Here is a 15,191-nt window from a genome sequence, read left to right on the forward strand (position 1 = left end):
TTAAGATGGTTGATTTCTTTTTTTTTTAACTTTATTTATTTATTTTTGCTTTTTGGGCCACACCCGGTGATGCTCAGGGATTACTCCTGGCTCTATACTCAGGAATTATCCCTGGTGGTGCTCAGGGGACCATATGGGATGCTGGGAATCGAACCCGGGTCGGCTGTGTGCAGGGCAAAACGCCCTACCCACGGTGCTATTGCTCCAGCTCCGCGATGGTTGATTTCTTAATACCACATCTTACGTCCACTCAATTTTAAATAACCCCCTGAAGATTCAGAAAGGTTTCAAAATATGAAATTTTCAGGGGCTGGAGGAGTGATAATATAGTGGGTAAGGTGCTGCCATGCATGCAACCAAACCTGGTTTGATCCACAGCACCACATATGGTTTGCTGAGTATCACTAGGGGTGACCCCTGAACAATGAGCCCGGGGGTGGTCTCGGGCACTACAGGGAGTGGCCCTTCCACACACACACACACACACACACACACACACACACACACACACACACACTCCATGCCCCCAACCCTCCCACCAGCCAAACAAAACTTAAGATTTTCAGAAGCAGGCAGAATTCTTTATCTCGCATTGGAAAGATTTGCTGGCAGCAAATAGACACTTATAGGAAGTTGCCTAAAATAATTACAGGATAACTATTAAGGCACCGCAAAATTTCTCAGGGAAAGAAAATAATTTTTATCAAAACTTCTCATTTAATTTCTAAAATTATGGGTTGTCCCCTCCCCCGCCTACTCCCAGAAAATATGCATGCATGCTACAACCCATAAATAGGAAATAATAAAATAATGAAGTAATGTTGTCCGCTACTACATTCCAGGTGGCTGGGGACCAAAGGGTGACCGAAGAGGACAGGATTTAAAGGCTCGACAGGTGGGGGTATGGTGCCGCCAGCAGGTTAATCTGTACCTGTGAGGTGACTGCAACAGCAGATGATGCAGATACCCCAGAATTGCTGCTGTGCCTTTGGCTTGACCCCAAACACTTGGGGCAACGTTTACCAAGAAAGTAAACGGCCAAACGTTAGGTATGTGGGAGACACACCCACAAGCCACCTCTGGCTCAGCTATACAATTGGAGACATGGCCTCTCTGGTTCCTGATTGAACTGCTTAACGGCCATGATCCCAGAGACTCAGAAACAAATCTCAAAACCCAACGGCTTTTGGCAGAACTGTGACCAGTCCCTGCAGTAGGTTACCGGCGCCAGGCCACCCCAGGTGGGAACAGGTTTCATGCTTGGCCTGTTCCCCTTGGCGGCTCAGTAGCCGTCATCTCCAGAGGCCACTGGACAGTCTGGTTTGGGCCCACAGTGACTGAGACACATGGGGCCTCATGGGATGGGTGGAGCCGGCCCTTTTCATCCCATCCCAATGAGACCACGAGTCGTCACCCACAAACAGCCTCTCTGGCTCCTGATCAAGCTTCTTAATGGCCATAATCACACAGACTCAGAAACAAATCTCAAAACCCAGCGGTTTTTGACAGAAATGTGTCCGGACCCCACAGTAGGTTACTGTCGCCAGGCCACCCCAGGGGGGAAAGGGTGTTGTTCCTCCGCCTGCTCCCTCTAGGTGGCTCAGTGGTCTTCATCCTCCAGAGGCCATTGGGCAGTCAGGTTTGGGCCCTCAGTGACGAGACATGCGGGGCCTCACGGGATGGGGGTGGAGCCGGCCCTTTCCTCCCCGTCCCAATGAGACCCTGAGTTGCCGCCCATGAACGGCCTTTCTGGCTCCTGATCAAGCTGCTTAACGGCCATGATCCCAGAAACTCAGGAACAAATCTGGGAACCCAGCAGGTTTTGGCAGAAATCCCTCCAGATTTGTTAAAATTTCGGAATTCCAAAATCGTGTGGCCAGTACTGCAGCCATGAGACACCATACGATATTCATAACCAGCAATAGAAAAACAAATTGTCTAGTGCTGCTTTTTCAGCAGATCTGAGTGTTGGGATAAAATCCCAAATAATAATGGTATCAAAATATTGAATGTAATCAAAGTAGAGAGAGAGTAATGTGGAAATCATCTGCCCCACAGGTAGGGGGAAGGGCTGGAATGGGGGTATATTAGGGTTTTTGGTGGTGGAGAATGGGCACTGGTGAAGGTACAGGTGTTTTATTGTATGACCAAGACTTAAACCCGAAAGCTTTGTAACTGCTCTCACAGTAATTCAAGAAATAAAATTATAAAAAATGAAAAAAAATACTGTGGTGACAGTTATAAAATGTCGAGTATTTTGGGATTTGAAAATGTACTATTTGGGTAAATTAAAGCTACTGTTTTACCTACTTAAAAAAATAAAAAAAAATAAAGGCTTGACAGGATCCTTATGACAAAGGGCAATTTGCAGTTGACGATCCAACTGCCACTCAGTCCAGTTTCTTGGCCAGGACTCCGGACTCTGGAAGTCTTGGCCCTGGCGCTCTCTTCTTGCACTTTAGGGATGTCTTCAAATTTCACAGCTCTGATCTTTGTGAATGTACTTCCATGCACACACTCCCCTTTTAAATTTTTTAATGCCACAAGAAGAGTGTGTTTTTTGTTTCTTACTTCTATCAGTAAGCAGTTACAACTGCCAAGGAGTTCATCAATTCTTGATTGAGGATTAGAGAAGGCAAGCGGCCAGAGAGATTTCCTTTAGAAGGCAGTTAGGCCCAATTTAAGTTTTGTGAGCACCTCTGCTTTCCCTCCTAATGGGGAGGGCAATAAGCATTTGCTATTCAAGCCTGAACGCACATGCAATTTTCCTGAAGTACCCCATATGGAAACCATAGGGCAGAAATGATTCACAATGAAACGTGGAAGACAGATTAAAAACTATACTCACTTAGGAGGAACCCGTGAAACTGTGTTCGCACTGGTGACTGGGACTACTTGAAGAATGTGTTCAAGGGCCGTTAATCCACCAGCAACTTGAAATGCAATTTGATCTGCCACATTCTAGACAGAAATACAAACAGAAATTAGCCCAATTTCCCAGGAACAAAATTACAGCCAAACGAAATATTTAGTTAGAGTGTGAGGCATTCTGCTGGTTCAATTATTTTATAAATATTTATTGAATGCGGACTCAGAGCTGGCGGTGCTAAGGCCAAGTGGTGAGCAGAGAAGACATGGCTGATGTTCACTGTGGAGCTTAAAACTTACCAGATGAGACCGACACTAATCAAATGACTATAAATAGAAGAGGACTTTTATTTCCATAAGTACCTCCGAAGGAAATGGAAAGGGTTCTGAGACCAATGGGGGAACCAACTACTTCTCTGGAAAGTTGAAATGTTCAGGCAGGCAAAGGCAATGAAAGGGGACAAGGGAATCCAAGCAGAAGGAAAAGTCATTCCATGCATGTTTTTTTTTAAACACAAAACCAAACAAAAAAGTCTTCATTTTGGAATGTCAATCACTTAACAAAGACAAACCAAAGTTTGTCCTGCACAAAGCTTTCTCTCACAGAACTTGTTCTCTTCCGTTGTATGTTAACCTAATAGTCCACTATTCCTCTGGATCTTTCTTCAACCTCTTTAGCTATTTCAGGGAGAATATTAAAGAGGCCATTTAGAATTCAGCAACTATGATCATTCCTACATAATTTCCTAATAATGTGGGGGTGGAACGATAGTACAGTGGGTAGGGCATTATACACGGCTGATCCCTGGAATCCCATTAGGTCCCCTGAGAGAAGCAATGCCAGGAGTGATTCCTGAGTGCAGAGCTAGGTGTAACCCTTGAATATCACTGGGGGCGTGGTCCAAAAAACTAAGTAAATAATAATACACCATTTCGGTGGGACAGAACCTCTCTCACAAAAGGTTCTTAGCATCCCTCTGGGATGGGGACGAGGAATTTTCTGGAAGCACATTTGTGTGAAGTGCACATAGAAAACTGGCATCAAATAAGTAAAAACCGGGAGTCTGACCTATTCTACAGTCTGAGCTCACTTGCACACTGAAGGCGCAACACGTAGCACCTCGGAATGTAACTGTGTGAGAAGCAGGTAAGTCTCAGTGATGGCGCTGCCATTTTCTGTACAGACTTATTTCTATGTATGTTCACACACACACAGAAATTGTTGCTCACATCTACTCCTGTGAAATAGTTTTCCTTAAATACTACCAGAATATAAATTGTCACCTTACTCTTCTTCTCTTGGGAATAAAAATCAGAACCCTGCACAGCATCTTTGATGCTATTCTACAACCTGTGCTGGGGACGACTTAAGTTGTTTCATGCCAATAAGATCTCTACTTAAAGAAAAAAAAAGCAGGTAAGTGAAACTGAGGCTGTTAAGGTGGAGACCAGATTGGACATGACTCTGTCCTCATGAGAATCCTCGCCAGTGTGGTGTGCCTGTGCAAAGGGCAAGCTGGTGGCAGGCACAGCGACAAGGGGGTCCTCTATGAACCAAGGAGAGAAGTTTCCAGAAAAACCAAAACTGCTAACACACGGCCCCCTGAAGTCCAGCCTCCAGAACTGTGACAGCGTAAATGTCTGCAAGGAAGTCACCAAGCTGTGATTCCCACGCAATACTCAGCCATGACCCCCTCTCGTTGTCTCTAATATCACACCATTGGTTATCCATTCCTGAACTTTCTTAGAAATACCATGCTGTCTTTTACAGTGGGGGTTGGGGACGGGGAGGTACAAGGAGAGAGATGAATTGCAGGCAGGTTCTGTTGTGCACATCTGCCTGATTCTTCTGCTGTTCCAAACATCGTGTACTGCCACCTTGATGTGGACTATTAATCACTGGTCCTGGTAGAGATTTGCAGGGGGAGCATTCAATTACTCAAACTTTGAGCACAATAAAATATAGTGAGAGTATAAAATGAGTCCATCGTGTTTCTAGACAAGAACACACACTTCTAAGAATAAAAATTAGTCATCTAGAGCTGAGAAGATAACTCAGAAGGCGGAAGCTCATGCCTGCATGCATGATGTCCTGACTTTTAGCCTCACCACTGCATACCCCCTGTCGCAGCCTGCCACCCCCAGGACCTCTAGGTGTAGCCCCAGTGACCCATGAGCACTTTCAGGAGTGACTCTGAAGACCTAAGCAGTGTGACATCATGGATCCAGGATCACTGGCAGTGGCCCCCAGGACCCCAAGTGCCACTGGGGGGAGACCCCTGAAGTAAGAATTAATTTTGTCATTAATGAGGAATGTTTCTTTGGGCAAAAAACAATAATCAGTAAAATTTTTAAAAAAGCTCATGTGCTTAGTAATTTATACCATAGTATGTGTCATTCTTTTTCCCTGTTACTGTCACTGTCCTCCCATTGTTCATTGATTTGCTCGAGCGGGCCCAGTAACACTGTGAGACTTGTTACTGTGTTTGGCATATCAGATAGGTCATGGGTAGCTTGCCAGGCTTTGCTGTGCTATGCCAGAATATTATATTAACATAATTAGAATGCAATAATCATCTTATCATTTTTATGTTAGCATCTCACACACCCAACAGAAACTACATCCACCCTAATTGTGTGATGGAAAAGGCCTGGAGAATTAAATACTTCCTGAATCAACCCCAAAGCAAAAACAATTAACCCTTATATAATACGCTGTAATAACCCCAAAGTTAAGGCTATCCTGACATTGAAAACTGTGGGTTCTTTTTGTCTTTTCAGTAGAGCCATGCTTTAGGTATTCTCTAGTATGTAGGTTTTCTTAATTCCTCCCCTAAATTTATCCGTATCACTGCTGCTTATAGCAGTATTTTACTCAGTTTCCTTGCTATACTATATTCCTTTGTGATTCTGCACCTCAACTTGTTTGAATGTTTCATTGCCAAGTATCATCTGGGTCATTTTCAAATGATACTTGGATATTACTGTGGAGACTCCAGCTAACACCATTTTACACATGTTGGATGTGTATCTGGGCATATGGATATGCTCTTGTGTTCGCTACGTTCTTCAGTGCAGAACTGCTGGTTCACAGTGGGGAGCTGGTAGCTTCCATTTTATCAGCTAAGGCCAAATAGCTTCCCGTGGTATTCAGAAAAAGTACACGCTTTGCCACGGTGAAAATCTCAATTATTCAACACTCACACCTAAACTTGGGTTTTCAGCTTTCTTTTACACGTTGGTCATTCTAAAGATGTGTGGTGGCATCTTATTTATTTTACCTCACGCATTTATTATGTTTGCCTTTTCCTAATAATCAATAGAGAGTGGACCATCTTATACTTATTGAATCTTTTAGTTATTTTCGGGAGGTTTTTGGCCCTTACCCAGCAGTACTCAGGGATCAATCCTGGCAGTGCTCAGGGGACCACATACAGTGCCAGGTATGGAATTGGCATTGGCTGCATGCAAGGCAAGCGTTTTAGCCCTGTAATGTCTCTCCAGCCCCTATTGGCTATGTTCAAAAATTACAAGTCTGCTTCACTCTTAGGTGAGCAGCTCACACGTTGAGTCCTATTCAACTTGATTTGACAAGTGCTTGTCAAGACCCTACTGATACCCTCACCCTAAAAATTCCCTTCACGCTCTTTTCAGTTAATCCCTCCTCCCCGAAGCCATCACTAGTTTGTTCACTGCACCAGGTTAGTCTTATCTATTGTAGAATTTTCATATAAGTGAGATCATGGAGTCCACACGGCTGTTTTCTGGATTTCATTTGTTAGTGATTTGTTCTTCCACCAGTAGTTTTGTGAGAGCAGGGAAGCTGCTACAGCTGAGGGTAGAAAGGCGGAGGGGTTCTGGGTCAAAATAAAAATGAAAGTACAGAGGAAATGTTTAGTGCTATTCAAAATGGAGTACATTAAAATAAATAAAAAATGTTGAAATGGCTGGAAAAATTTACAGCAATGAAGAGGCCAAGGAACCAGCTTTCAGTGAACTCAGCTCCAAGTTTTGCTTCTTCCTTTTCTGTTACAGCTCCCAACTCTTGCCTTTATTCCACAGCTATTCCTTCCTTTCCAGTCCCAGCTCCTGCCTCTTCCATGAGGTGCTATCGTAACCTCCAAGTATTTCTAGAGCCAGGCATAACTGCAAACCGGTCCAGTCTCTAGAGCGGTGCTTCCCTAATTGTCTAAGATAGTCAGGTTTTTGTCCTCATTTTAAAAAAGGTTTTTGGGGGCTGGCACGATAGTGCAGCCAGGAAGGCATTTGCCTTGCATGCAGACGACCCGGGTTCGAACCCTGGCATCTCACATGGTCCCCGAGCACTGCCAGGAGTAGTTCCTGAGAGTGAAGCCGGGAGTAATCCCTGAGCATCGCTGGGTGTGACCCAAAAAGCCAAATAGTTTTCCATGATGAAAACTATGAAATAAATAAAATAAATAAATAAAAAGGTTTAAAAATAAAAATAAAGGTTTTCGTTCCATTGTAAATTAGTCTTTTTTCAAAAATAATACAAATAAAATGCTAAATAAATGTGGGGGAGGGATACAGATATAGAAACCCGCATTTAAAAAATGTTATATGCAAATATCATAAAATTACTGTCAATTTGCTCACACTTGCTCCTGAGTTGTGTATTAATCTCACATGTTCTAGTGACAGTGAGGCAGCCTGGGCTTCCAGCTTGAGCAATGCTGCTCTGGGTACCAGTCTGTGCCCTGTGGATGGTATTTTTAATAGTATATATGATCATGTCACTATTCGAGAGTTGGGGCTGGGGAGAGAGGGCAGTGGGTAAGTGGCTTTCCTAGTATTTGGTCAACCCTGGTTCCATCGCAGGCACCCCCATCCGGTCTCCTGAGCATTTTCAGGAGTGATCCCTGAACACAGAGACAGAAATAGCCCTTGAGCACATCGGGGTATGGTCCCCAAACCCAAAATCAAGCTAACAGAAAAACCAACCAAAAACGTGGATATCTTCTTCTTTGTCCACAGGATAAAGCCCATCTTCCTTGATACGATTCTTCAGAATCTGCTCCCTCTCCTAAGAGCTGCCGCCACGCCCTGCTCTGACCTTTTCTTACCCCACCTGCAGGTGAGCCCTGCCCCTTCACACACCTGCAGCTCTGTGTTCACTGTTCCTCCATGAAGGGTTAATCTGTGAGCTATTCATGGGTGCATCACCCCTATCCTTTGAGCTTTCTGAATATTCTGGCTCATCACTGCACCCCCAGGCTTGTTGAGGGGACTTGGCATTCAGTGAATGCCCCATCTGTGGTTGCTGAGGGACAGTTTTTTTTTCTTTTTGGGTCACACCCAGAGAGGCACAGGGGTGACTCCTGGATCTGTACTCAGGAATTACTCCTGGCGGTGCTCAGGGGGACCACATGGGATGCTGGGAATCGAACCCGGGTAGGCTGCGTGCATGGCAAATGCCTACCCACTATGCTGTTCCTCCAGCCCTGCTGAGGGACAGTTTGGAGAAAGAAGGTGAAAGACGGTTTTCCATGATGAAAACTATGAAGACACAGTTTGACCGTTTCTCTGGTGTGATCCCAGGAGAAAATCCAGCCTTTATGCTCTTGCTGCATACGCTGCAGAGCTTAGTGTCTCCCTGAAATGGAGTTTCGAAGTCCAAAGCATTCAATCTGGTTTTTTAAGTTCGAGGGAAATGGTGACCTTGAGTCTTCTTAGTATCCACCCGGAAGGAAACCCTCCACAAGTGCTCTCAGGTGTGTTTCAATGGAAAGCCTTTATATGCTGCTCTCTCTCTCTCTCTCTCTCTCTCTCTCTCTCTCTCTCTCTCTCTCTCTCTCTCTACCTCAACCTGAAGACAAATTATATCAAGTCTCAAGTCGAATGAATGCAGGCACCAACATACGCAACCTGTCCACTGGGACTGGGAGAGAGCCGGGAGAGCGATGCAGGAGGGGAAGGGGACTGAGTCAAAGCAGACGAGTGTAATATATACATCTGTGCTGAAGAACAAAACAAAATAAAACTCCAGGCCTTTCATGCAGTGCCAACAACATGGATGTGACCTCTTGAAAAACTTAAGACGCCGGCTTTAAAAGACATTAAGCAGGAAAAATAAGCCCATTTCAAGTTGATAAAGGCCATTCGAGGTCAAATTTTTACTAATGTGCAACTGAAATGGGAGTTCTAATTCATCATTTGAAGCTTTTCAAAGAAATAATGCTCAAAGCATGAAGAACTGTGAGAATCAAACCAAACCCCCACCAATATCACACTGGAGTCAGAGGGGGCTGGTCAGGGGAACTTCTGCATCAGAGAGTCCTCCAGAGCTTGGACAATGGGCTGTAGAGGTGCAGGACTGGGTGTTCCCCTGACTCCTGCTTCCTGCTCCTCCCAAATCATCCCACCTCAGGGCCTATTTCCTTAGGAACCTACTAGAGGTGGACAGTGGCCTCACCTCTGCAGCCCTGGTTCTGGCGTAAACCAGGAATGTTTTGCCTGATGGGCGAGTGACAGACCACAAGGATGAACAAATTAAAAGATTTCTTTCACGCAGCAAAAGTGCCCTGTTGTGCTGAGATACATTCGGCCCCGAGTCTCAGCCATTTTCAGCCGTGGCCCCCTTCTGACTTTGTTTCCCTCCTGTGCCCCCCATCCTCCCCTTCCCTACCAGCTGGCACTAGTTCTCATGCCATGGCCCCCTACTGATGTTACTATCACCTGTGGTCCTCTTGGGACGCCCTAGGGGTCTTAAGGGAGGGCATATGGTTCCCAGTTGAGAAATGCTGGGTTAGAAAATGCAACATAGAGGCCTGTGAGCATCACGGTCCAGCCCCTTGGCCAGAGCACTCTGTTCCCGCTCTCTCTACCAAGGTGGCTGAAACAATCCAGGGATAGAAAAAAAAATCAGTGGGCTTAACAGAAAGAATCAGTGAGTTCAATAGACAGAATCGGTGGCTCAATGAAAAAATGCTCAATAAAAAAAAATCAGTTGGCTTAACAGAAAGACAGAAAGAAAAATATAAGTGGATTCAACAGAAAGAATCAGTGGGCTCAGTGGAAGGATGACTCAAGGAAAAAAAAATCAATAGGGCCCAAGAAAAAAATTAGTGGGTTTAATGGAAAGACGGAAGGAAAAAAAGAGTGAACACACTGATGAAGTGTTAAAAAAAAAAAAGGTCCTCCCGTTGTTCATTGATTTGCTCGAAGCGGCCCGGTAACGTCTCCATCGTGAGACTTGTTGTTACTGTGTCTGGCATATCGAATACGTCACGGGGAGCTTGCCAGGCTCTCCGAGAGGGGCGGAGGAATCGAACTCGGATCGGCCATGTTGGCCTCGTGCAAGGTAAATGCCCTGCCGCTGTGCTATCGCTCCAGCCCATTAAAATAAAACTGCTGAGTATGGTCCCCAAACCAAAAAAAAAAAAAAAAAGAAAATGAAACAAAATACCTTCTAAACATGAAAATACATGTAGTTTTTTGAAAACAGAAATTACACAAGAACCAGGTGGATGCAGAGAACTTCCCAGATCCTCTCCTCTCTTTTCTCCACACTAACTTCTTACCCACACTCCAGGGCCTCCTATACACAATTCTCTTCATATTCCTGGATGTCTTAATACCGCTGCAAGACTGGCACTCCTCAAATATACCATCTAGTGTTTGTTCGGATAGACGTCTCAGAAAAAGGGCAAGTATGCTAAAAATGCCTCACTGCAATGATTTTCTCCAACTAAACAGGCCCCTTCTCGACTCACAATGTCCAAAAGCTGTCTCTCAGTCCTTTGAGACCCCGATCAAATGTGATTTCTTCGAGAAGCCTTACCCGATCCCCTCAACTAAAGTCCAAGCAAGCCCTCTGAATTTTTCACTGCATTTCTCTCGTGGCCCTTTCCACTTACTGCATTACCCCAGAGTTCTTTGTGCGCATGCATACTGGACTGTCAAGTCCAAACTTTTCTATCCCTGCATTATCAGTCAGGGTCAAGTGTAGGATGCACAGACCAAAGTTTGTTCAATGGCTGGCAACGCCTCCTTTTAGAAACGTGGGTGACTTCTTCTCCCTGCCTCCTTTTCCAAATACTTTGTCCCAAATACATGAAACCAGAACTCTGTACACAAGTGATTTAATGTACCGACTGCATGAAAAAAAGACCTCCTGAGAGGAAATGTGAGGCTTTACCTGGCGTGGCACCTTAATAGCTCGCCCTTCCTTTGCTCCTCTCCTGCTGTGAGACTGACAACTGACTAATAGGATTAGCGGCTCCACATTCTAATAACCCAGCTTAGCTAAAGGCCAGCAAAAATGACAGCTTCAATCTGAATTACATGGCCTGGGAATCCATTCAATTATTAACTAGAGTAACTGTTATTACCTCTCCCAATCAAAGGCAAGGCAGCTGTTAATCTTTGGCGGCCCTGCAAGGGCTGGTAGCCTTTGTACCTGACTTCTCCATAGACCATAATTATGTCCTTTGTGACTGGGGAGGAAGAGGTGGCAGATGGGGAAATGGTGTGCGTGTTCATTAGCAGGATAGGCTTGATTTGTCCTGAGCATCTGCCAGCACCTTAAGACTTGGTTAGAGACAATACAAGCAGATTTGGCACTCGGTCCGTAAATTTAAAACTCAGTTGCCCCATGTACAGAACGAAGGTACTGATAAGAAATTTGGGGGGAGTATATTCTTTCCATTATGAAAAACTTACATGACATTCCAAGGCTATCATCGCTGTTTCCCTGTTTTTATCTATAAAGGCCAGCTTCAAGAAAGCAATCATAATGAACTGATAAACCTTCTGATGCTAGTTTCATATTCCCACAACTGACACAAATGTATAGGCTTGGGGTTTTTGGTTTTTGTGTTTGTGTTTTTTCGTCCTGTGTCCTTGAAGGGATTCAGGTTCTGGGATCAACTAACTGTCACTAAGATGAGGTGATAAATTTGTGGGAATGTGACACCCAAAAGAATAAAAGCATGACTTAGAGCCTTAAGGCTTAGGTAATAAGGCAAGTGGGGCGCAGAATGGGAGGGTCACTTCCTTTGTGATGCTAATCAGAGTGTGGACCTTTTGGAAGGCTGTCCCAGAGGGAGCTGAACTGTGCCACACTGGACCTCTCATCCAGACTAAGTGAGATTGAGGGTGCGAGAGGCGGGCCGGCACTGCAGGACACAAGACACAGAGCTGAGTGCTCCGGGCTTCTCCGTGTGGGGCAGATGACCGGAGGCCACAGCCCCACAAGTCACTAAGAAGTTTCTATGACGGCCCTCACCCTCACGCTCTGCAAGGCTGGGCTAGACACCACCTGCCCGACACCTCCTCAGAGAGAGGCTGAATGTAAACGCAGTCCAGGGCGAACCTTTGCTGTCATGAGGGACGCAAAATTTGGTTTCCATGGGCACAGAGGAAACAGTTCCTTTAACAAGTTCCTCAGGACACACCATGTGGCTAGTCCGTCTTTTCTCCCTCCCTCTCTCCTTTCTCTCTCTTCCCATACTTCTTTCTCTCTCTCTCCCTTCCTCCCTCCTTTTCTTTCTTTTATAGCCACACCCAGCTCTGCTCAGGCCTTACTCTTGGCTCTGTGCTCAGGGATCACTCCTGGCAAGGCTTGGGGGACCATGGGATGCAGAGATCAAACCCAGGTTGGCTGCATGACAGTCAAGTGCTCTACTCACTATCCCTTCTCTCGGGCCCTACAACCAGTTTCCCCAGTGACTGGGCTATCAAATAAAGACAAAGGACCCTAAGTGAAGGACCCTCCCTACCCCACCCCCATGCACGGAGGTTCCTGGGCTGCTGCTTTTTCCTTCCTTTCCCTACTTTATAGGAAAATGTGATGCATCTAACCACAGCAGTGCCATAGTTACATAGATGCATCTTGTCCTGGTGTTGTGAGTGGACCAGACATTCGAGTCTGGAGACCAAGAAACTCGGGAGCATGAGTGCACAGAGAATCTCTGTGGGCGAAGGAGTGGGAAAGACAAGAGGGGAAGCCAGTAGTGGGGTGCTCTGTGTGTGTGTGTGTGAACTCTGGGTTGAGCAGCTTCCTGGGGCAGGATTAGACCTCGTAGTTGTTCTCTGGGAAGCCGGCAGCAAAGGAAGAGGAATGTCCCCACAGCTCCCACCATTTCTCCCCATCCGTCATCATCGTGTTTTGGGACTGATTTTCCCAGGACGTCACTGGACACTTGATCACCTGATGGGACACTTCCACACACTAGACAGCGAGCCCTCTGGAGGCCGGGCTAGATCAAGGTTATACAGGATTCAACAAAAGCAGCTGCTGCCCAAGTATCTGCAGAATCAATGAACTTGCTATCTAATCCTTAAGGCTCTGACACAGAAACTTACAGCAGAGAAAACCCAATTCCCTGTGGAAACAAGGCGGTGTCTGGGGCCGCCGGGGTAGGGGTCTGCTAAGCTGGCCCGGTGTGCAGGCCGCAGCTAGGACGCCTGTGAACATGCCACAGACAGGAAGACCAGTGTCTGTGGCTCACCTTAACAGCCTGCCTAAGCTTGGTGCTTTTATCCAAACTAAGAAATGGCATCAAAATGACATGAACCAGGTTCAGAGAGAGGGTACAGTAGGTAAGGTAAAGAGCGTGCCTTGCCCACAGTCCACCCGGGTTCTATCTCCAGCACCCTACATAGGCCCACAAACTCCCAGGAGTGATTCCTGAGTGCAGAGCCAGGAATGACCCCAGAGCAATGCCAGGTGTAGGGAGAAAAAAAAAAAAAGCAACAGCAGGTATGAAACCACTGTTGCCATGTGAATTTCTCCTCGTTTCCCAAGGATCTATCCTTTTTCTCTGCTTCACCATCAGATCTAGAACATACACACGGCGCTGAATAGAGGACTATTCGAAAGGCCAGGTGAAGTGAATTTTAAGACCAAGGAAAGGGTACTAACTTTCCTATATTACCTTGCGTTAGCAAATATGGAAAAAAAAACCAATTTATTTTTTTAAATAATCCAGACTTGGAGACTGTGAAAGACTGCCAAGTAAGCGACCGTCACAAGTAAGTGAAAAAAGGAAATGAGAGCTAACTGGATTCTAAGGCACTGAAACCCGAGAGTGCTTTAGCGGGTGGTGCAGTTCTTGAGACTGTTAGGAAATTGGGGGTGGGGATGGGGGAATGTGCACACAGCAGGAGGGGCGCAGGCCTTGGGGTGGCTGTGCTGCCTGTGAAACCAGGGTTGGAAGAAATGCCAGGTGGCCCAAGAAGGCTTCCATACTTTCTCATTTAGGACTGTCTCTCACAGTCCCTTCCTTTCTGAACACAGTGAAATCTCTGGAGTTTGGCTTCCAGCTTCAGTCTAGACCCGCATTAGAGGTTTCTGCATATGTCTTCTCTGTCTGGGCCCTTGGTAGGATATTTATTGCAGGACTGTTTTTCACCCCCCAAGAGGCGAGTAGGTTAACAACTTGGTGCTGAGGCACTAACAACATCAAGAGCAGCAGACGGCAGACAACCTACTCGGGAGCCCTGGGTCTCCATAATTTGGCCCTCCAGGAAAGCAAAGGAAAGGTGGGAAACACTAGCTCAGCACAGTTTTCTCAGACCCAGTATCTGAGAGAGACCGTCTTTTCTCTGGCATCTAGGAGGTCTACAAGGAAAACAGGGGGATAAAAACAGTGCAGAATCAGTTAATTCTGAGACTGTCACAGAATGTGGTTAAGTCAAAGGTATACAAATGAGTGTCCCTTCTGATTTCGGACATCAAGATGGTCAGGGGAATTCATACTTTGGCCATGCATGAAAACTGCTTAATAGTGGCGAGCTTCTGCTCCCTTAAAAATATTGCAGATAATCCCCGTCTGTGGGGAACTGTGAAAGCTTGTTCAGATGATCTGGTCTTTCTTCTTGATTTTGCTAAAGCAAACATGATCAAATATTTACTGAAGAGTAGCGAATTCTAACATGAGGCTGGCTTTTAGCGGGCGAGAATAAGATAAGATGTTCCCTAAAGGTGAGCAAAAATGTTTAAAAAGTCAGCTTATGGAAGGCAAACAAAACTCAGAGGAGCCATTAGGTGCGGCGAACACCAGGGCATGACTTCATCTCATTTCTTCAGAAAAAGCCAAGTACGAATCCATTTCTCTTTAGCGGGAATATGCGTGTTCATTTGAAGAGAAATTTCATGATTAATTTATGTTGATACAAAGCCTGTGGTCTGAAGTCTGAAGCAGTCTTAGCTTTAAGTCAGTGCGCAAGTTCCGATCCTTCCAATCTGGGAAAGTCAAAGTTATCCGAATGGAAGTGGGAGGAGGGGAGAAAAGTAAAGATCCTGAGAAAACCCCGCACCCTCGAGGAACTCCAGTATAAACAATAAATGACACGAAGCA

General features: G+C 45.6%; 1 protein-coding gene across 1 annotated transcript in view; it reads right to left on the bottom strand.

Moving 5' to 3' along the window:
• The window catches only part of SCAPER (S-phase cyclin A associated protein in the ER), a 377,689-nt gene that overhangs the window by 151,697 nt on the left and 210,801 nt on the right, over window positions 1–15,191 (bottom strand). The window contains exon 23 of the mRNA XM_056128752.1: window positions 2,849–2,961. Coding sequence (XP_055984727.1) covers window positions 2,849–2,961 — 113 coding nt within the window. The remainder of the gene's footprint in view (window positions 1–2,848; window positions 2,962–15,191) is intronic.

The sequence above is a fragment of the Sorex fumeus genome, unplaced genomic scaffold (genome assembly GCF_029834395.1).
Source record: "Sorex fumeus unplaced genomic scaffold, SorFum_2.1 ptg000067l, whole genome shotgun sequence".
NCBI lineage: Eukaryota > Metazoa > Chordata > Mammalia > Eulipotyphla > Soricidae > Sorex > Sorex fumeus.